The sequence below is a fragment of the Glycine soja genome, chromosome 6, assembly GCF_004193775.1.
Source record: "Glycine soja cultivar W05 chromosome 6, ASM419377v2, whole genome shotgun sequence".
Taxonomy (NCBI): domain Eukaryota; kingdom Viridiplantae; phylum Streptophyta; class Magnoliopsida; order Fabales; family Fabaceae; genus Glycine; species Glycine soja.
In genome coordinates, this window is record NC_041007.1 from 15,000,851 (window position 1) to 15,025,417 (window position 24,567).

At 30.0% G+C, this 24,567-nt stretch overlaps 2 protein-coding genes across 3 annotated transcripts; one reads left to right on the top strand and one right to left on the bottom strand.

The window, feature by feature from the left end:
* The first annotated feature begins 2,061 nt into the window (after positions 1–2,061).
* On the top strand, positions 2,062–9,160 carry LOC114416401. 2 transcript variants are annotated; one of them, XM_028381257.1, is made up of 10 exons: positions 2,062–2,159; positions 2,285–2,336; positions 2,505–2,741; positions 5,222–5,398; positions 5,573–5,665; positions 6,453–6,635; positions 6,725–6,827; positions 6,907–7,089; positions 7,526–7,986; positions 8,319–9,160. In XM_028381257.1, exons 3-10 carry the CDS (start codon positions 2,541–2,543, stop codon positions 8,964–8,966), a joined length of 2,049 nt encoding a protein of 682 aa, XP_028237058.1. In that variant the 5' UTR covers positions 2,062–2,159; positions 2,285–2,336; positions 2,505–2,540; the 3' UTR covers positions 8,967–9,160. The 2 variants fall into 2 exon arrangements, with proteins under 2 accessions (XP_028237058.1, XP_028237059.1); XM_028381258.1 differs by lacking the exon at positions 2,285–2,336 and having other exon boundaries at positions 2,066–2,159.
* A 4,951-nt stretch (positions 9,161–14,111) lies between these two features.
* Positions 14,112–15,963, bottom strand: LOC114416402. Its single transcript, XM_028381260.1, has 2 exons — positions 15,718–15,963; positions 14,112–15,642 (listed from the first exon to the last, which is right to left on the bottom strand). Exon 2 carries the CDS (start codon positions 15,604–15,606, stop codon positions 14,626–14,628), a length of 981 nt encoding a protein of 326 aa, XP_028237061.1. The 5' UTR covers positions 15,607–15,642; positions 15,718–15,963; the 3' UTR covers positions 14,112–14,625.
* Between the last annotated feature and the right edge of the window lie 8,604 nt (positions 15,964–24,567).

Here is a 24,567-nt window from a genome sequence, read left to right on the forward strand (position 1 = left end):
TTTTTAGCCAACGTCAGCCTAAAAAATCCTAGCAAGCGTTGACAAAAAAATCTACCCAATATCAGCTAAAAAATAACTTGGTCGATGCTGATCAATAGAACCTACCCGATGTCGGACGAAAAACATCATTAGTCAATGTTGGCCGAAAAGTCCCTAGTCAAAGTTGGCTAAAAAATAGTCCTAACCAATGTCAGACAAAAAACACCCAACATCGGCTATAAAATAGCCTTGGCTGATGTTGACTATAAGAACCTAGTGGATGTCGACTGTAAGAACCTAGTCGATGTCGACTAAAAATAGTCATGCTCGATGTTGGTCAAAAATACCTAGATGGTGTTGGTAGAAAAAACCCTAGCCAACATCAACCAAAAAACCTAGCTAATGTGGTTAAGAAATAGCTATGGTTGATGTAAGCCAGAAAATCCTAGTCGATGTCAGCAAAAAAAATCCTAACCGACGTCGGCTAAGAAAATCTAGTTGGCATCAGCCAAAACACCCTAGCTAACATCGACTGAAAAATAACCATAGCTGATGTCGGCTGATGTTGGCTGGAAAAACCTAGCTAACGTCGGCTGAAAATCCCTAGCAGGTGTCTACTCAAAAGTTAGTCATGACCGATGTCAGTAGAAAAAATCTAGTCAATGTCAGTCAAAAAAATTATTGGTCAACATCAACTGAAAAAACCTGGATGACAACGGCAAAAAAATCCTTGGCCAACGTTAGGAAAAAATTTACATGACTGACGTCAGTGAGAAAATAACCCTAACCAACATCATCTAAAAAAAATCTTAACCGATAACGACAAAAAATAGCTTTGGTTGACATCATACAAAAAAATTTTGATCAAAAAAACTTCGGCTAACGTTAGTGAAAAACAACTTATGTTGATGTCGGTCGTAAAAACTTTGGTCACCCGTAGTTGCGAGTGTTGAGCGAGAAAGAGTCGCGAGCAAGAATGTGAGTCAGAGTGAGCATCTCCGAAAAAAGAATTTCAAATTCTACATTTTTTTAAGAGAATTTGAAATTTTACTGTTTTAGTCAATCAAAATTATTCATAAAAATACCAAAAATAAATCTCATTTCAAATATTCTATCAAAACAAGCTATTTTATCATGAATCTTTTTAAATTCCTTAAAAAAATCAATTCTCATGCTTAATTGCTCCATCCAAACACACTATAAGTGTTTGCAATTATTCAATTTACAGTTGTACACATTTCATGGTAATACCTTTAAATGCATATACCAAGATTGTTAAATACCCAGTAGATGACATAGTAAGTACGCAATTAATGTTGTAAGGTTGGAGAATATACTAGCATACAATCTTGTAATTTTTTTCAGGGGCGTGGGATCGACAAATAAATTAGGCATGACAACGAGACAGGGTGGGGACGAGTATGTGATGTCCCCATCCTCACTCCTCAAAACCCATTTCTATTCTTGACGAGTATAAAATATTTTCTCCATCCCTATTCTCGGCTTGTTATTTAATCAAATATTTTTTATTTTGCAAAAAACAAAAAAAATAATTTTAAGAAAAAAAATGAACAAAGCCAAATATATATTATTTATTCAAGGAACTCCAGTAAGTATAAAAGCCTTCATTATTTAGAAAGAATAGACATAAAGTATACAAAATAAAGGTAATTTAGTCATTATATGTGTCGGGTACAAGTGTGGTACATATTTGTCCCCATTTAAAGAAATCAAGTATTACCTGCTCCATCCCAATCAAAGTGGGTATTTCTTGTCAAAATTAGGGTGATGCCTGTGGATACAAGTTTTTTTGTCATGCCTAGAGTAAACTCAATAGGGGAGCGTAGATTTTGTGGATCATTCAAGGATTGGAACTCTAATCCCAAAATTTTCAATCATCCCAAATTCAAGAATTTCAAGTTGACTCTTACCCAATTTGGAAGAAAAAAAAATACTATAACTTTGGGCTTTTTTGGGTTGGGTTAGTATCGACCCAATTTGAAAATAAAAAAAGAACCCATGCACTCTAGGGTTCCAAATGCGAAATAGGACTATTAAAGACCCCTTTCTATTGCGCCGAACGAAATCCTCTTGCTCCACTCCACTTGATGCTGACACCGACAAGTGCGTATCTTCTTTTGTTGCTCGTTGCAAGCAAAAATCTTTCTTCCTCTTTGTAGGTTGGTGTTGTTTGGTGATCTTTTACCTTTTTTTTCGATCCTTGAGTTTGACAATGTTGTATGAAATGGACATGTAGGACTATCACATTGGCCAAGGATTTGATTTTCCTCTTATTTGTGTGCAGAATTAACAAATTGACTCCGCAATCTTGACTCGTTTATTTTAAATCTAATTAGGTATTGGTGTCCCATCTTTAATCTTAGATTCACCCAAATGAAATTGGCTAATTCTTTTTGTTTTCACAGATGTTGTTACTTATAAAAGGATATTTTAGTTTATCGGTTGTTTTAATTTACGTGTGACTGAAGTTAATGCTAAGATATTGTGTTTATATTGTTGTCTAGGTTTTTCTTGAGGTTTAAGTTATAATATCAGCAACTATGGATGATAAGCAAGAAAATTTGTTAACGTTGTCCTTGCCTAGCCAATTGGTATCAATTGATGAGGAACTATGGCGGATGGCTGAAGACAGGGTGCAAGAGATACTATGGACAATTGAACCAAATGTTTTATCTGAAGTGAACAGAAAGGATGTTATTGACTATGTTCAGAGGCTGATTAAAGGTTACTATGGAGCAAAGGTTAGAATACTTTGATCCAATCATCATATTTGTAAGTTTTTATTGTTGGAGTTAGTTTTTTACATTTGTGATTTTCTTTGTTTAATGAATTTGCTTTCTTGTCCTCATAATTAATTGGATGTTCTTGTACCATTTGATGCTTTAATTGATTTGTATATAATTATATCCATTTTGATGTATGCCAAAAATTTGTTTTTTAGAAATGATTGGTTGGAATTTATTTTCCTTTTTTTCCTATCATACTTTCCTTTTAAGAGCATTAGATTCGAATGTGATTTTATTATATATTCTATTGTCTTAACATGATTTTATAACCATGTTGTTGACTCTTGTATACTTCAACCATACCTTAAATGTGCAAAATGACACCTTCCCCCTATTGATTCAATATGTTTCCCCTTTTTTACATTTAGATATCTAAAAAAACCCATAAAAATTCAAATCATGTCATGGAAAATACTTGAATTTTGGAAAGAGTACCAAATCAGTGATAAGTAAGTATCGTCTCCACGAAAACTTGTGCAATAATTAGATAATTAATAGTAAATTAAATGGACTGTGAAGTTTAAAAGATTAAGTAACCAAACTTAAAGACAATTGCATAAAAATAAAAGAGAAAAGTAAGAGGAAATTGGTTGAGGAATTTCATCGAACACTTGGTATGTGTAGAAAATTGGGATGAAATCAATGAGAAAATCAACAAAATCTGACTTCATTGGGCTTCCTAACATGCAATCACTATGTATCCCTATTCACTTGAGCTTATGTTTTCATCAACCCATAATTTTATGACAACCTCAATTCCTTAAGCAAGAGGACCTAATTAAATTCCTTTATTATACTATCAATCCCTTGAATTAGCATGACAAAATGATTTGCATTAAGAAAAATTATTTATTGATGACTAAACCTCTTTACCCTATCCCTAGGCCCAATGAAAATTAGTTGTCTTCTATTGCAATCCAAAGGAATTTCCTACTTACATTTGAAATCATAAAATCATGTAAATAGGTTGATAAAGCCAAAACCAAACATTATTAAGAATGGAAGAGGAACAATAATAATGCTTTATTAAATAGAAACAATGTAACAGTTGCATGAAAGTAGGACCAATTACATTAAATCCCAATGAAAGATAAGTTAGTTGCTGGTAACCATGGGAGAAGAAGCTCTTGATGGAGAAACAATGGAAGATAAGTCCCTACACATCCAAGTCATCACAAGAGGGTTTAGTTGATAATAAATTTTCTCTCCTCAAGAGGTCTATTTAAAAACCCAAAAACAAGTAATAGGTCAAGCCCAACTGAAAATAAAATTAAAAATTCGTAAACAAACACTTCCCACACTAGTGTGGCTATGCCAACACAGGTGTGGTGTGGGAGGCCTGCTGGAAGATAAAATGCATGTCAGGTTCGCCCAAAAGAGTTTGACTACGCCCACAGAGGTGTGAGAGGCGTGCTAGAAGAGAAATCGATAGTTAGGAGCACCCACACTGGTGTAGCTGATTGTCACACCCTCGTGGCATCTGCTTCCTTCACTTTTTTTCAAGAACCTCATGGTTTCCATGCTAAGACAACTTTTCAAGCCCTTCATTCTTCCCCCAATGCTAGTGACAGTGCTCCAATTAAGATCCTCTCCAAATTGGTCCTTCAACAAATTCTCTCAAAACTAACAAAAATAAACAAGATCAAGTGTGGAAGGAAATAAAACTGAAATTTAAACTATGAAAGGCATTTATTCAAAACTTAACTATAAATCAACACAAAGTTCAAAAGCATAAGAGACATCACATAATTGTCCCAAAATGACTACAAAATGTAGGAATAAATGACAATTATTATAAAACCAGGTTATCATTTATAAGTCTTTTATGATCAATACAATCCTACTTTTGTAGATTGGCTTAGATTTCCCATGATGCGTTTTGTTTGCTTTCCATGTAGCCAATCTTACCTAGAGGAATAAGGCTTTGTTGTTGTTGTTTCCTTTACATTGTGAACTTCCTCTCACTTCGACAACCAGAAAAGAAAACTTTTTTTTTTCAAATCATATGAACTGATACTTCATAGAATCAAAAGCATGACTATACAAATTGTCCCCTTTCAGCCTAAAACTTACAGTCAGAATTCAAAAATATGTGCAACTTGTAGTCACCCCACGCCCACCCATTTGATAAATTTCATTTCTCCATACCATGAGAAGACGTATAGTTTTGAAAACACTGAAATGCCTGAATTGAATGATATTGAGTAAATTTTGCAAGTATTAATTGCTCTAGTGAACATTGTTGACTTCAAGAATTGGACACTATTTCTAGAAGGAAAAGGCTTCAATTCAAATTTTCAGATTTTTTTAAACCTTGATTGTCATTTTAAACTTAATTTTTTTTTACCGCCAATAACGAGTTGTTTTCATTATATTTATACCATTACAGTGGTGATCATAAACAAATGTTTTACCTCTTTGTGGATTACCTACAGGTCTTGCCATTCGGTTCTGTTCCACTAAAAACCTATCTTCCTGATGGAGATGTTGATTTGACAACTCTCATTCATGAAGATGCAGAGGAGGATTTGGCACAAGCAATATGCAATATACTTAAAAGTGGAGATGACTCTGAATACCAAGTAAAAGACATACAATATATACGCGCACAGGTTTAGAAATAAATTTTCTATTTAAACAACTATAATTATCTTCCTGAATTTTTATATTCAAAATCAACCATTTTGTGTTTGGCCTGATTAGGAAATAGTGTTTTATGTTCTCTTTATCAAATGATGTTTCAGCCTTATTCGACTCGCTTTTTATGTTTGGGTGATGAGTTGTAGGTCCGGCTAGTAAAATGTACAGTGAAAAATATAGCAGTTGATATCTCTTTCAATCAGATGGCTGGAATCTATACTCTACGCTTTTTGGAGCAGGTATTTATATAGTCAATATTTACACCTAATTGATGTTATTTGATTTCTACATACCATGTGCTTAATATCTATAAGCTCAAATCTCACTCTTTTGAAGGTTATGTATGCTTAAACTTGGTAGCTAAGTAGACCTTACCTATAGTTTTAATCGTGATCGTGAATACATGAAGTGTTAGAACTGTCACTTATATCAAAATTATATATTTATATATACGTATTGTTCTATTTTTGTGTTTCAGATGTCATGCTGACATTTTGGACTCATTTTCCAATTATATTTTTACATATCTATTTCGCTTCCCCTTTTTTTATCTACAATTCGTTCTGTACATTCTTTAGCTATCTTTCCTAAAGAGTAAAAAATAGTGTGACTGATTATGTAGGGAACATCATAAAGAAATTTTGTTTCTCCGGTCCATTAAGTCAACTTGCTCTTTAGTGACCTCAATATTGAGTTAATTAACACATTTCCATTCTCTTGCTTCATGCATTTTCTTGATAAATGATTGTTCAACACTATCTCTCTCTCTCTCTTTCTTTGCCCCCATAATGTATCTATATTAAGTTTTTTTTTCTTTTCAAAAACTTGTTGATCTTCATCCTTCTTACCAAATTCAAATTCATAATTCCATTTTCTAATGAAATTAATTATACAATTACTTTATTTTTTTATCACAAATATAAACTTTTTCCATATTTATGATTACATTCAATTTTTCTTTTTCAGTTTATATTTATATTAGGCTTTGCTAATTTTGTAAATTGGAGTTTGGAAACAAATTTTTAGGTTGACCAACTTGTTGGAAAGAACCATATTTTCAAACGCAGTATTATCTTAATCAAAGCTTGGTGCTATTACGATAGCCGACTACTTGGCGGACACTATGGCCTGTTATCAACATATGCAGTAGAAATATTAGTCTTGTATATTATCAATCGTTTTCATTCAGTAGTGCGTGGTCCTCTAGAGGTGAGTCACATATTCCATCAGTAATATTTTTGCAACCTTTTTTTTAATATACTTAAAGAATAAAACCATTGAACTGCTACTACTAGCAGGTGCTATACATATTTTTGGACTACTACAGCTCATTTGATTGGGACCATAATTATGTTAGTATATGGGGTCCAAAATCCTTATCCTCTCTTCCAGAAATTGTTGGTAAGTTTTGCAATGTGTAAGCAATTTCAGTATTTTCAATCTTCAGTCCTTGATATCCCAACTCCCTTGCTTGTTGCAGAGACACCAGAGTGTGATCAGGGTGAATTCTTGCTCCAAAAAGAGTTTCTTACAAATTACAAGAATATGTGCTCTTATCCAACAAGGGCATCTGAAACTTTGACCCATGAATTTCCTGTTAAGTTCATGAACATCTTGGATCCTTTAAGAAATGACAACAACCTAGGTCGTAGTGTGAGCATAGGTAATTTTTCCCGCTAAAAGTTTCATACTCATAATATGGTAACAAAAAAAATATCAATTGATTATGTTGAATATATATGGTACTTCAATTGTTTGAGCTCTCATTCTTCATAATGATTAAAGAACTTGTGAAATTTATGTCAATCCTACTCTTATCCCGTGGAAAGTTTTTATAGGTTATATATATATATGGTTTAAGAACATCTACAAGTTCACTACAACTCAACATACTGGTGAAAAATGCATCAATGTTTACTCAAATATTGTTATAGATATTGATATTTGATATGCTCCCACGACGACTTTTAATTTTTATATGATGCTTACATAGTTAGAGATTGTGTTGTTTCATGAGATTATTTCAAATTTGTAATGGTTACATTTTAAAATGCATAGTCCTATTCCACTCATTTGCCTATCTTTTTACTTACTTGCAGCCAGTCTACATCGATTAAGATTTGCTTTTGCCTACAGCGCTCAAAAGCTTAAGCAAATCTTCACACTTCCTGGAGAAAACATGGGTGCAGCACTAGAGAAGTTTTTCTTCAGCACTTTGGAAAGGAATGGAAAAGGAGAAAGGGCAGATGTTGGGGTTCCGGTTGCTCCATTTGGTACTGGAAGATTCGAAGAGCCTGTCCTTAATGGAGATTGTGAAAATTACTGTGGTGGCTCACAATATGTTCAGTTGTATCATAATTATGCCATGCCAGTAATTGTAGATTCCAGTTCTCTAGCTTTGCCTGATGATATCCTTGCATCATCAACGCAGCAAAACTGGAGTCTGTTTTATCATGGTGGTACCGATGTATATATCCCGAGACATACACTCTATCATCCAACTTACAACCTTGAAGGAGGAGGGAAATCACGTGGAACAGGCACATACATACCTGACTTGGTATATTGTCTTTTTTCTCAAACTTTATTTATTTAGGCCATTTTTGGATAAATTTTCCATAAACAGCATTTGTAGAAAATAAAATAAGAAGGTAAAATGAATGGAACTTCTCACATGAACTAAAATTAACTTATGTACTTAACTTTGTAGAAGTTCTTTTGATTTAACTTCTCTAAAAACTAAGGTACATAAGTTTATTATAACATATGGAGAAGCTCAATGTATTTTACCTTATTTTCTTTTTCTATTAGTGTTTGTGGAGAAGTTTATCAAAATAGGACTTGTATTATGATAACACACTATATCATTCCCAAAATGGTTTAATCTTTCAGAATTACAATTCCTACTGGGATATGAGCACCAAGGCACCTAGGCCAAGGAGATTTCCTTCTTCAAAGCACAATGCATTTCCCAGATCACGTCTGAAAAAGAAACAAGTGGAAGAGGTTCATTCTGAGATAGACATAAATGCTAATTCAGATTCAAGGTTGTTTGAGTTCTTAAATGAAGATTTCCCCGTTCTTCCATGCAATTCCAAGGCTATACCGCCAACACAAGCCGAAGAGTCTACGCCATTAGAAAAGTTTCATTCTGAGACAGACATGGATGGTACTTCTCGGTCATTTGAGTTCTCAAATGAAGATTTCCCCCTTCTTCCAAAGGTTTGTTCTGAGACACACATGGATGGTAATTCAAGGTCATTTGGGCTTTCAAAGAAAGATTCCCCCCTTCTTCAAAGCGCTCGCAAGACCATCCTGTCAGGGTCTGCTAATTTAACTAAGCAAGCCAAGAGTTTCCCATTCTCTAAAGTGTCTAAACTGAAAAATATTGAGTTTGGAACTTTCAAGAAATCACAATCATTGACAGAACCAAGTGTGTCAACAAAGGATGAGAAAGAAGATTCCGATATTTCATTATCTAAAAAAAACTGTGCTTGTATTTTCGAAGGTGGCGATAGAGAGGAAAGATTAATCTCTTGAAAGCAATGAAAAGATGGATCAACAATGTTAACATAGATATTTTGAGGGATATTAAGGATGTGTGTGTGTGTTTGTTTAAGAGAGACTGGTTGCTAGTGATAGCCTCAAACTTCTAGGAACATAATGATATCTTGAACTTGTACATTTGTTTAAGTTAAATCTTTTAATCATGTATGGGTCAGATCTTATGGATATATTTGGAATTGGCAATACAAAATAGAACAAAACAGATCAAATATAAATATAATGAGATAGAATGTGTTTTATTAGAATGGAATAAAAATGTCAGTTTAAATATTTTGTATTGAAGTCATTTAGAAAAAGAAAATAATAGAATGGGTTATAATATTTAACTTTTATATAATCGTTACTTTAAAAATATTTTCTCTTTGATTTATTTTTTCTCCTTATTTTTAAAAAAAGATCTTTTCAAAGAAAATAAAAGTTTGTAAGGAAATAATTTTAATAAAAATGTTTTACAGCTGAAAAAATATTTACAGCACAAAATAATTAATTAGAGTATTAGCAACACATTCTTGTATATTCCTTCTAACATATATCTTATTATTGGATAAAATTTATTAAAAATTATAAAATTAAGAAAGTCATTAGATATAGATGAGAAGTGTAATCCATTAAAATTTGAAATTTTTAATAAATTTCTACCAATGATGTGTTAACAAAGTAGGTTACTAACATTTAAAAAAACAATGTTGTAAGAAAATAACTCTTTTATTAAGTTTCTTTGATATGTTTTGTATGAAAATGATTTACTTTCATTTTATTTTGTAATTAATTTTAAAAAAAATCTATATAACAAAGAAATTTAAAATCAAATTATTTTTTTAAGAACCTCAAAGAGAAAGAATTTAAGTTCAAATTTAAAATCAAATATTAACACTGACAGTATATTTGACAACATATCTTATTTAGTTTTAAAACCAAATTAAAAAATAATATTGACTCTTTGACTACTTTCTAATGTTTGATATTTCTAATAATAATCATCAATACACACAAGTAGATTTATACATGGATGATATTCATATATATAAATTTGTGTTGGTAACCAAAGGGGTCTAACTCAATCCCTAGTATCTATTTTTTATTCCTATAGACAAAAAAATAAATTGTGTTGGTAATACTTATATTGTAAATTAACTTTCTTTATTTTAAATTATGAAAGCAATATATAGATAAAGAAGAAAGATCAAATTACATCAATGTAACTTAAATAATTATTACATTATCTTATAATTTGATATAAAATGTTATTTTCATCAATTCAATCATTGAATTCACTACTTCAAAATATGTATTTATCATCCTATGTTAATATCGGTTTCTTAAAATAAATATATATATATATATATATATATATATATATATATATATATATAATAGAAGTGTTTATATAATATCATATGTTTAAATGAGAAATAAAACATGGGATGATTTACAAAATATGAAATAGTTCGCTGTTTATTTAAGTGTTTGAGTAGCTTTCTAATATCAACTATCAAACGCCAATAGAAAACCCTTTTTGTTAAAAAAAATATAATCATGGAATTTCAAAAATAAAAAAATGATATTTGGGTGATATTACATTATGTGAAAAAAATTAAATTATATACTTTAACATTTTATGAATAAAGACTAAATTATTCCTAAAAAGGAATAAAGACTAAAATGCTATGAAATTATAAAATTCAATAACTAAGTCAATATAGAAGGACTAATTTAGCATAAAATTAATAAAATTTGAATTATAAGCATGTAACTTTTTAATAATAAAATTAACAATGACTTTCGAAAATTATTTATTTAATCTTATGTTAATTTTCACATTTAATTATTGTTATGTCTGATATATAAAATTTATCTAAGTTATAAAATTTATAGAATTGTGATGAATTATCTCGGAAAAAAATGAAAAGTGTATTAAAGAATGATCAACATTATGAAATAAAATCTGAGAAGTTATATCCGTCATCGAAAGAATTCATTTGGATAGAAATTAACATTTTTATTAAAGCATGCCGACATTTAAAAGCACTTAGAAGCATGACAGTTCAAAATTTGAAATATCAGTTCAAGTAGTTATGGAAAAAGTTATACAAAATTATCAAATAACATTAGATATATGTATTTAGAAATACTATTGTATATGTGTTAAAATCATAGAATTTGACCATTAGTGTTAGAAATTTATAAATAAGATCTTTGACTACCAATTTTTCGGTGGATTGGATTATTATTATTGAATTCCTCAAACACCAGCACGTTGCACATCAAAATTGACTACTGGTCCAGAGAGTCATAATGTATGCATTCATTCTCACTTTTATAAATTCACGTTTCTTTATTTTAGTGTATTTTTCTAAATCCTTTACTTTTTTTCAATTTTTATTTCTTCTCGAAACCTTTACTATTTCAATCTCTACTTCTAGTTATTATTAGAATTGCTATTGAAATTAACTTTTGAATCCAAAACACTATTATAAAATTTACTTAAAAATTATCTTACAAACCACTATATGACACAACTATAATTACCTATGGTTATCTTTATCAAAATTACTATCTATCACCATATGTAATACATATTAGACAATTATTTGATAAGTTGAAAATTATTAACTTACTTGTTTGATTAAAAAAAAATTACAATCGAGAATCAATTTTATGTCTCATCTTTAAATATTTATTTGTTAATAGAATCATTTAGTAAAAATTTATCCTTTTATAATCATAAACTATATTTGAAGATCGAATAAATATAATTTTTACGATTAACAGTCATTAAATTTCTTATATTTCTATATAAATGTTATTTCTAATTTTGTGATTTATTTTTGAAAACCCATATATAGATTTGTGATTGCCAAGCTTTCTTTTTGCCACACACGCTGTATTCCTCCAGCCAAATTAATAGCAAGGCTATGAAATCATTCAATCTCCCTATCACCCCACAATGCCCCACACGCGTGAAGCTTTATTTCTCTTCTTTTGGTTTCTTGAATACATAACAACTGAACTTCTTCTTTGACCACCACCTGCTTGATAAACTTCCATTTTATTCTCCCTGTAACCCCCTCACATCATATGATAATATATTCATTGATGAGCTTGCTTACCTACTTGGTTTTTTCCATCTGCCTTCAGTTTTGTTTCCTTCTTATCCCTTTCTTCCATGGACACAAATTTTGAAACAATATTCTCTTCCTAGCCTTCAAATGTCACTCCAAAGCTCTCCCTAGTTCCCATAGTTTCTATGCTTCAATAGTTTCATTCCTTAACAAAAGTATTTTGTTGCAGTTGTGAATATTTTCATCTGATAAAATGTTACTTAATGAGATACTTTCGAATTTGCGAGGTGACCTAACTGTATTAATCATTTGTTTGGTTTCGTTTATTGGATCAATTTTAATGTACTCTTCAAAAGTTGTGGCCACTTGTCTAAAGCATTTATTTCCCCACAAGTACAATGATATCCTTCGGCATGAGCCATGTAAGTTTGTTTCTAGGTGTAATACTTGGCTCCCATCTTTGGGTATTGAGTGAAATAATGTTAGGAATCTATCATTCTTCACATTCTTCTTCTCCCATTGAAGTGAGAAAATAATACTTGCTCATTCTCTTTTATAAGCAAAAAACTCAAATTATTTATTCTTAACTATTTTTTGTCAGATTAGATTAAAAATACTCTTCATTTAATACAAAATTTGTGTTTAATATCAAGTTCCAATAATGAAGTAAGTTAATATTTTAATATATGTAAAAAAAATTATATAAAAGAGAACGAAGAAAGTAGGAAAAAAAAACATCGTTACAAAAAGGAGCTCTAAGCGTACTTCAAATTTTTATAGTTTCTATAAGAACATATTTAATGGAAGAATCTATTTTGGATTCTAGGACCACTTTCATGATGACAAATAGGAGACAATAATTTTTGTTATTTTTTGCTCTAGTAGTAAAACCCAAGTTGAGTTCTTGAATTTTACTTGCATAAAAAAAGAAAAACAAAACAAAACTTTTCTTTTCTCTCAAATGATATTAAAAAAAACAATATTTGTTGGAAAAAAAAGTTCTTAGGAGTTCTTCTTCTAGAACCCAACCTTTAGCATGAAAAACTTAAGTAAAAATAATGGCAGACCTCATGGATATATAGGAATTCTTGAGCTCAAGAATCTAATTCAAGAATCTCTGTTAAAACATCTTTAGTGAAAAAATTTATTTTAGATTCTTAGATTATTTTTTGTGAATTTCATGATGTCATATAAGATACAAAAACTTTTGTCATTTTTTATTCTAGTAGTAAAACCTAATTTGGGTTCTTGAATTTTACTTGCACAAAAAATCCTCTTTTCTCCCTCACTTACATTAAAAACAATATTTTTTGAAGAAAAAATGAGTTTTTAATAATTTTTTTCCCTAGAATCTAACCTATAATGATAAATATGATACAGAGTCAAGAATCTCATTTAACAATTGTCAAATGAAAAAGTAATTGTATACAAAGTTCGGCTTCAAAATGACGAAACTTTCAATAATCAATAATAAAATAGAAAAATGAAATAGATGCTGAAATTGTCTAAAAAAAACTTTTCAAAGTTCAGCTTAAAAAAACAATTGAATTGCTTTATGACGAAACATTAGAAAAAAAAATGTGTAAAAGATTATAAACTATTTTGTAATAACTTACGAAAGATATTTGCATAAAATTTCCAAAAAGGATAGTAAACCATCAAAAGGCGAGCCATAATTTTATCGATACATATTAAGCATAAAAATATGTAAGTTTTTCACAATATTTTTAATTAGATCAAATTTATGAGCAATTTCTTGAATGTTTTTAATTAAAGTTAAATTTTATTTCAAAATTAACACAATAAAAATTTAACATTTTCTACCCAAGAAAAAGAGTAAAACACAACATTCAAAATCAATATTAAATATTAAATTAAAATATATTTTTAATTGAAACTAAATTTTTCCTTGCTTATCAGCCTTCCATACTATCGTACCCTATGGGATTTTACCTTCTTGTGCTTTTAAATTTCTATATCGATCGCCGCCATCAAACACCCGTTCTTCACGGGAACTTAGTCACATGGAAGAGCCTTTCATGGGCAAATACAGACATTCAGTTCAATAATCTAATGTCTATATATATTTATGTTATATAAGCTTTACATAACATGCACCATTAATTAGTTGATAAATATTTATAGAAAAAAAAAACATATATTACATATACATAGTTCGCTTCTCAAGATCAGATCGAGAGAGATAAAGAATTTCCAAAGCAGTAGATGACAGATGTAGAATGACGTGGAAGCATGGAGAATTATTGGGCATGTGTGTGCGATTCAATCCGTTTTTGTCCATTTATGCGCGCCATTGTTCAACCCCAGCTGTAACTAACTCTCTGGGCCTCACCACCCTTCTCAATCCAAATCTCTCTCTCTTTCTTTCATGTCCCAAACCATTCTCAACGTCATCATCATTACCATTGCATTCTTTCTCCATAACTTGAAGAGCCACCAAGTCATTTCCCATCGTTATTTTTCCCCTTAGATGATACAATAAGTCCATCACAATATTAATAATAATACCGTTACGCTGACACCATGGCACGATCCTTTTTCTTCAATTTTCACTGCTCAACCTTCCAAGCATATAGAAACAAGCAAAACTCTGAAGACTCGCTGACACTGAACCCTTCCAGCGACCCAGAACTCCCCGTTTGAGTAGATAACGGTGTGGATGATGATGACAACGGTGGTGAAGATGATGAAATTGAATGCGATGATGACAGAGAAATATTGGATGATGACAAAACAGGCTTAAAAATAAACAAAGCATGTTTCAAACCAGGACTAAAGAGCCAATCGTGAACATCCCAATACACCTCCACTCTCATCTTGTTGAGATGAATCGACTCGTTCCCTCTAAACTTCCATTGCAAGCGCTTCACGTGGATCACCACGTGCCCATCTAATTTTATCTCCATCTCTGGCTGAATCTTATCTCCATCTCCTCCAATGTTGTTGTTGCTCTTGTTCTTGCACTCTATTGAGATCTCATGGCACCTACCTTTTTCGTGAAACCTGGCTCTTGTAGAGAACTTTCTCTTCCCAAAAATGTGTTCTTTTTTCGAAACCAAAATTGGGTCAATAAGCGCTGGTCTGCACCCGGTTCTTCTGTAAGCTTCTTTTTTCAAATCACCGATCAGAAGCACGACCTCTTTGTCGCACACCACGGCAACGTAGTACTCCGAGGTTGGTTCTGTCTCGCCGTGGAATTTCGCGGCTTTAAGGTCCCAGAAAACGTCAACGGCTTTGTCACCGTGTACGATAAAGTGCTTGGAACCTTGTTTTCTCCAAAAGTACCATGGTTTCAGCTCCACCTTGCAGCAGTATTGGGCCTCTCCTTCTGGGCCTTCCACTGATACTGAAAGCCCATGGAGCATCACGTTTTTGCACCATGTGATGGTGATCAAGCGGCACTGGTCAGCAATCTTTGTTCTGTACAGGGACATGTGCACGCTCTGGCCTAAACGAGTCACGGTTGTGTGATCATCACTTGACTTCAGAGCAGAAGAGAAGCATGCTGGAATCCCAATTGCGTCTTGCATTGTCGCTATAGCTCTCAGAGAGATCACAAGTATTCTCTACAGAAGAAGAGGGACAATCTTACTTGAGGCAGATAGATCAATAACAAATGTTGTTGATGTTGAGTCAGTTACCTATCATGAGGAGAGGGATGAGAGTGGATTGGGTGGGGGTGGGGGAAGTGAGAGATGAGTGAATGAGAGAGATCTCACTTCTGAGTGACAAGCTGTGTGTGAACGCAAGGTGGTGCCAGAAGTGTTTTAATGGGGTTTGGAAAAGAAAAGTTATATATTTCCAAACCGGCTGGCATATGGCCTGGCACTGAGTGAGAGTTAATGAAGAAACAACCCTTTTAATATTATGCACAACTTTCAATAATCTCTCTTACCTGTGGCCTCTTTAAATTTTATTTTACATCCAACCTCAATAATCGGTAGTTTCATAAAAAAAAAGATTAATGGCTGACATACTAGTTTTCAATTAATTAAATGAGTTTAATTCACAAAATATAATAATTATCATAAAAGTCAAATATATTAATGATATATTATGGATTGTGATTGGATGACAGTTTTATAATATAATCTTTTTTCTTTAATTAAATTAAAAAAATACATTTAACTTTTGATAATGAGCATTACAAAGATATATTAGGTTTTTAAAGAAATTAATATATATAATACTTAAATTTACAAGGAATGTTAATGATAGTTTCTCTAACACTCTTTTTCAAATATTCTTTTGTGACTGTGATTGGTTAAAATTTATTAAAAATTATTAATTTTTTTAAGTTTTGTTTCTCATTTATTAATTAAGAGAAATATTAATTGAGAAAAAAAAATTATCAAAATTGATAAGTTTCAATAAATTCTAATTAATCACATATAATATCTAAAATAGATTATTGGTAGCATTGTTTAATTAATATAACTGATATTTCGTAGTTTTAGTAATTGTTTATGTTCGACAAGACATTTTAATTAGTTTTTAGCTTTTTTTACCGGCTAAAAAACTTATTTGATTGTTTGATAATTAATTTTTTTAATAGTTTATAGCGTTTTTTGAAATGTTACTTAAAGTAACGTTTTTTAAAATGATAATTTTTAATTTTTTATATTTTCTTTCACTTTCAAATAAATCATGATTTTATTGTTTTTTTTGTTATTTTACATTTTTTAAATAAATAATTAATTTTATCAAACACTTTTAATTTAATAACATAATTTTTTAATTTTTAATTAACTTTTTAACTTTCAGCTAATTTTTTAATTAATTTTATCAAACATAGTCATTATAATAAAAAAATTACATATAAAATTTTTTTAATAGGTTCAATTATTCATTTAATCTTTATTATTATAATAATTTTCTCTTTTAACCCATATAGATTGGAACATTCAATTTTGATCCTCCTCATCAAGTGTCAACAAGCATTATTTGAAATGAACATAAATTTAAATGAGCCATATCATGTTTATTTCAAAGAGCTTTATTTCAAAGAGCATTAGTTAACACTTGACAATAATAACTAAAAAAAAGATAAAAAATAATAACTATTAGGATCAAATGAGATTTTATAGACTATCTTGATTAAAAAGGAAAGTTGTTACAAATTATATCATGACAACCCTCCTAGGTATTTTTATCAATGAAGCCTTGCCTGATAAAGTCACTTGGAACCACTCCTTCTCGGGGGGGAATATGACACCAAATCCGAATACAGTTCTTCTTCTTCTTCTTAGATTTGGAGCAGTATCGATCCATCTCCAACAGCCTCATAATTTCTTCACCATGGACGCATGCTGCTGGCTTCAATATCACATTCAAGGAAAGAACCAACTGTTGTTTGCAATAACTTTTTGGTTCATTTGGCGGGATCAGAATGAAGTTGTCTTCAACGACAACAATTAGACGCTTTGGTTTATAAACAAACAGATCATGACCTTGCTGACTGTTTTGACTAGCAACATCAATGACGCTTTCAATCAACCAACTCTCTTGTTCGTCAAATGGAATCCTCCTCCTCCTTCAGTGATCAAGATTAATGTTGATGATAGCTCCTTTGGGAATCCAGAAGACTCGGGTTTTGGCGGCTTGCTCAAAGATCATTTGGGTACGTAATTGGCTAACTGATTATTTTGGTTCTTGTTGTTACAGCTCAAACATGACGGGAGAGCTCTTTGATATTTATTATGGCATCAAACTAGTTAGGGAGCTCGGTTACCCAGTAGTTATTTGTGAATCTGATTCAAAGATGACTCTTCAGTTTATCAAAGACGGAGTTGCAGATCATCACCCTCATGCTTCTGCATTCATGCTATTCGTGGGTTACAACAGCTTACTTGGTATGTGTCTTTTCAGCACACCATTAGAGAAGGAAATTACGTTGTTGATGCTTTAGCTAAATGAGGAGCCAAATCTATCACAACCTATATTGTGTTTGATTCTTGTGCTACTGATGTCCGCCCTTTGCTATTGTTGGGATTCTTTCTTAATTGGAGAGGTTCTAGAAAATTCTGGAGCTTTTTGGAAAAGTGTAAAATTTTTTAGAATGTCTTGGAGAACTCTAGAGTAGTGTAGAACTCTCTAGAAGCTTGTGGAAGAATGTGGAAACCTCTGAAATATTCTAGGAATGTGTGGAACCTTATGGAACCTTGTGAAAAAGTATGGAAGAAAGTAGAAGAGTGTAGAGACTCCTAGAATGTGTGGAGCATTCTAGAGAATTAGTCTCCACCCTAGGATACAAGTAATCTCCACCATTCATTGTGGAGGTGGAGTAGTATAAATAAGGGTAGGAGCCTTCATTCCTATCCATCCAAGACAAGAGTGAATCCACTTATTAGAGTGAGAAAGAGCCTCTTTGAGAGAGAAGATAAATAGTTTGGGAAGTCTCTATCCTCAAGCTTGAGTGAGTCACCATAGAGTGAGTCAATTTTGTAAACACATTTTTGTAACCCTACTATCATTTTGTATAGTGGAAGAATCTCCATATTGAAAAATTATAATCGTGTGCTCTCATTACTACCTTTAATTACTAAGTGTCTATCTTATCACGAAGCGGGAAAATCCAAGTTTTCTCAACAGTTATTAGCCGACACAACGGGAACCTTGTACCCTTGTTTTTAGTTTTTGCCTTTTTTTCTTTCTTACCAATGAAAAAAACCTTATTAATATTAATGTATTCCACCATGTTGTCAAAAACAAAATTAATGTATCCACCATCAAATTTATCCTTCTTGTTTTTTTTTTACAAATCATATATATCATTAAAAAGGTAAATAATTTTTTTCGAGATGGATAACATTATTTCTTTATTATGTGGGACGAAAGTATAACTCTTAGTGTCTATGTGGATCAGGTTAGAAAATTTGTTTCAGTAAACTTTGATTTTTAAAAAAATTATTTTGATTAAAATTATATTTAAAGTGATATAGCTTTATTTGAATTTTTATAGAATTAAGTTAATGGTAAAATTTAATATATTTTTCATATAAGTTAAAAGCTACTAATTCAAATTAAATTGCTTCAGCTATAATAATTTTGAACCCAAGATTATTTTTTAAAATTAAAAATCAAACATGTAAAGATTCACTTGAAATAACTCATTTCAACGTGATTTTAGAGAAGATAATATCAAATCAAATATGGACTTAATATTTAAATTGAAATAACCGCATGTTAGGTGTCCAATTTTTCTTATCTATTTTATTTTGGTTAAATTAACCTTTTATTAATTTTATAAAGCCTTTTTGTTTTTTCGAAACCTAGGTACCGATTTTGATTGGGCATATTTAAAAGTGCGTATTTCTAGACAGAGTTAGAAGCAGGGATGCCGTTTTGCTATTTTTTTTTTTTTGTTAAAGTAACCCAACTTGACCCAACCTTAATAAGGTTGGATTTGGTTGTGTGGTAGACTTGACTAATTAAAATAGTAATTTATTCTAAAAATTCTTTAAAAAAAATAGAATTTTAAAAAATAAGAAAAATCCCAATCTCTATAAACATTAGTTAAACGGTGTCTTAATTTATTTTAGAATATTTATTTGTGACGAATTGATGATGAAAATGGTTAGAAAAAAAATTTGATGATGAAAATCAATGATGATAAACATACTCAAATAATGTAATTAGTTGAATAAGTTCAAGATAGTTTCAATCATACAACCCTTCATAAGGACAACCAATGATAGATAGGTCTTTTCTATACTTTTTAATGAATATATATAAGTATTGAAATATAAGGGCAGTATTTTTTTACAATTGTCTATTATCCTATCTAATTTTTTAAAAATAAGAGAAAAATGTTTCATTGTTACTTAAAGTTCAAAACCTTCTAAAAAGAAGGGAAGGGAGTAAGATTTCATTATAACTTAATGTTCAGATCATTTTATTTTTTGTTAGTAGACAAAAATTAATCATCAATATAAACCAATATCATAATATAAAAAATATTATAAAAAGAAAAAAGTACATTATGTCTTCAATAAATATATTTTTATTGCTAGTTTATCCTATTAATTATTTTGGTGTCTTGATTATTATATATATGATCCATTAATGTTAAAATTTTATTCATGATTAAGATATTATACATTAGAATGAAAGCACTTAATATTGTATCAGCTTTGTGCTGCCCCAAATTAATGCTTGTAACCTAACATTTTCTTTTATTAAGTTTTATCCCGACCATTACAACCTTTACTTGAAAGAAGAGTGGTAAGATCAAGAAATCAAAGAATGGTAATTGTGGAGAAAATCTGACGAATCCATTGATATGATTGCAGTTGTAGATCTGATCTCAAATGGAGTAATGGTCTAATTCAGCTTTTTACGTCAAGACAAAAGGGTCTTTTGTTTCAGGTCATCAATTAGCCCTCAAATTAAGAAAGGGGAAGGGGGTTATCTTTATATATATTCTAGTGACTGTTGATTGAATTTGACCTTAGCCTTAACTTATGATAACTGTCCACATGCAATTGGATAACATTTCAACTTTTTCAAACATTATAGCCGCAACCAGTTTCGCCCACAAAAGAAGTGAACGAAAGACAAAAGAAGATTTTACATGGTAAGTAGGGAGGCATGTGTAAGTGTAGCATCAGAATAATATTTTTAGCATTAATTTTATTTGAGAAACCCTTGTTACAGAATGAACAATGCTACAATAATGTTGAATTAAATATGTTTTTATTCTTACAGCGTATTTTTTTTCTTGTAAAATAACTTTTTTGAAATATTCCTTGTAAGATTAATTTATTTTTTATTTTGATTCTTATTATTTTGTTTTATTATATATATATATATTATTTTAGACCTTATAATATTTTATTTATGTTACTCCCTTTGGAAAAAAAGGACTAAGAGAAAAAATTATTTATATATTATGATGTCAAAAATGAAAGATAAGTATATTATAAGGACTAAAATAAAATAATTACTCATTAAAAACATTAAGACTAAAAAAATTACAAGGAATATTTAAAAATAATATTTTATAAAAACAGAAGAAAAAAATAGTATATTACATAGAACTAAAATATTAAGCTTACAATATTTTATAGTTTTGGCAGTTTGGCACCATGTAAGTTTTACTAGCTTACAATATGTGCAAGGTGTTTACGGTACATATGTAAGTTACTGCCAAACACAACGATTTAAGGTTGGGTCACATATATTATGATGTCAGCATGACATTGTAATTAATTTGGTATGCTTACTTATTCTTAAAGTTGACAGTTAAAACTTAGAAAAACTAAAATCATATAATTATAATACGAAAAAATAAAAGATATAATTAATTCTTAAATAAATATATGAGTTGAGGTGATGTAGTAAGAAAAATATAAAATATGAAAATTATAATATATTCTCTCTTAGATATAAATAATTTAGAATAATTATACTAAATGAAAGTGTTTTTAGAAGCAACTTTTTAACAAGAGTAGTTTATTTAAAATTTCTCCGGCTAGCATGTTTATAAAAGTTTGTTTGATATTTGATCTCTTTCAATTTATTATTTTTGTTTTTATTTTAAATTGAATTTAAATATTTATATTAAACAAATTATCAATAATTAAAATAATTGTATATCACAATATAAATTTTTCATTATAAATCTAAAATATAATTTATATGATTAAAACTATTTATTTATTATAAATTTTAATTATATAAAATAACATTTATTTTATTCACATGCTTGTGCTGATAAAAAAGAAAAAAAAGTAAAATGCTAGTGTGACCCCCTTAAGCAAGATAAGACATGACTATGCCTTGAAATGGATCTTAGAAGGGCATATATGTGCATATAAATTAATTAGCATTGAAAACACGACGGTCTATGTCAACCAAAACGTTTCAATGATTTCCGATGGCCTATTAATATAACCTTTATAGTTTTCATTCTACTTTCTAATTACAAATATCAGCAAATGAAAAATATGACATGTGAATTTCCATACTAGCAAAACTTATTAATAATTTTGCATAATTTAGTTTAATATTATAAATTTAGATACTCAAGCAATGCTAAATGATTGTTTTTTTTTAAAGAGTTGCCCCTTTTTTTAATTTTATCACACATTTTTTCTTGTATTAAGTGTACCTACTCAAGGATTCTAGGTACTTTTTTCCGTTAATGCCGCAATAAATTCTCTTATTTATCCTTTGTGTTTGATTTTTCTCATTCTCAAGATAAGCAGAAAATTTTCTCTAAACACACTTCTATGCTTAAGTCAACATGATGTTATAATAAATAAAAAATGAAAAAGAAAAATATAAATAGAGTGTCTAATTTCATAGAATTAATTCGTTTTATGCATAAACTTTTGGGCTTTAAGGTTAATGCGTCTTATCTCTTGATTAAGGAAGAACTAATCAAGATTATCTGATAATAAACATAGTTGATGGTGAGATAAAATAAGATAATAACTTTCTTTACTTTTATTTAGTTTTCCTTATCAAGGACTCTCGACATGGGGGGTTGGGGGGTTGACCAAAGAATCTCAATTATCCACGTACATTAAGTATTTTATTTTATAATGTAACTCTTCTAAAATATTTTAGGGATCTAAATAAGAAATTATAATTATTAATTGAAAAACTACCACTTGAGGTTATAGTTAAATGCATGTAGATATATAATATAAGTTTAATAATTTTTTACAGTAATTTTACATTATCAATATGACCTACTTTCTCATATAATAAATTAGGTAATTATTTGAATTTAACTATTAATTTTTATTTTTAAACAATTGCTATAACATCTTTAGTTTAGAGTTCAAGTCTTATTATATATGTACATTTCGTAAATGAATTTATCTCTCAATAATCATTGAAAAACATAAAGATTTGTTTATATATATTGTTTGAAAGGCTTTGTTTTCTTTAAGTATATTATTGGTGTGAAGTATAATATTTATTAATTTTATTAATGACTAATTTTTGTTATAAAATTTGATTAATTATCTTTATTGAAGTTTATCCTTCTAATTAAATTACAATTTTCTATTTATAAAAATTGAATTCAAAATTTTATTAAGAGATTTAAATCAAGTTTCAATCAAATTAACGTAATGATGATATTTGAAAGGGTCTTTAACTATTATCATAAATTCGTTAAAGAAAACTATTATCATAAATAGAAAAATACAATTCCAATTGATGTTTATTTGTTTTTTTTTTGTCCGTGGATATCTATTTAAAGCCTATTTGGTTTTACGTTGAAAATTTGATTTTATATATATTTTTATATATTTAATTTCACATTAAAGAAAAATTTAAAATTGATATTAAATTGAAACAAATTTGAGTGATTTATGCATTAAATCTAAAATTTTGTATTGAACTTTATTTTTAACTTTATAATGCAAACACTTAAACATGAATCACATTATTTTAAAATTAATTATAACTAAAATCTATTTTACAAAATGAATTTTATTCAAAATTATTTTACCAACACTCATTCAAACACACACTTAATTCAATTCAATTGGCTAAGAAAAGTTAATGCAAGTGGATATGAAATATGTCAGTAGTCACAGCCCATGCAATAAGTACTCAGGAAATTCTGAATTCCTCTTGCTCCAGCCTCATAATTTCAGGCCCACTAATTCAGAAACGGAATATGGCTTCCAGCCATACTTGGGATCTGACAAAAAATAAAAGGCCATCCATCATTGGGACCACTGATGTTATGGGCCACATCATAATTTTTGCACGTTTAGCCTGGTCTGCTCAGGGCCCATGCCTCTCCAGTCTCCACAACGCATGCATAGGTCACACAATGTCTCAGTATTCTTTTGGCGTTCATCAAGTGTTGAACTTACGCTGCTTGACTAATACATGTCTTTTCACTAAGCAAAGTTCTCCTTTGGGGTAATTTTGGTTACATTTTTACTGATGGAACAATAAAAAGCTAGGCATTAAAGGGAGTCCATGTTTATGTGTTGAAGTATGTTGTCTTTTTACCCCTAAAGAGCCACTGATTTTCCATTACCATTAAATAATCAAGATTCATCTTAAAGTTGACTTGGAAGTTTGTATTTATTTATTTGTTAACAGGGGCGCCTAAAAGCCCCAAATCAAAGAAATAATGTCAACAAAAAACATAAGAAAAAAGGTACGCACATCATGGTCTATTAATTACTGCATGAGAACCCAATGTCTAAATCGGCCACGTTCATGTTTGGGCTGAATATGAATATTATGAATTGGCAATTGGGCTTACAGTTCAACCCATCACGAGTTAGGTCAATATAAAATACCTTATCTTTAAGAGGCCGTCATTGAATAAAGTCAACAGTATGGAACAAAGTTATTTTATCACTTCATAAGACAGAAAAAATGTATAATCACCGTCTTTTGGAAGCCTTAAGAGAATTCAACCTATCTCATAATCATATAAATGTAGGAAAAAAGATGTTCAAAAACACACATTACGAAATAAAAATATCTATTTTGTATTTAAATTGTATTAT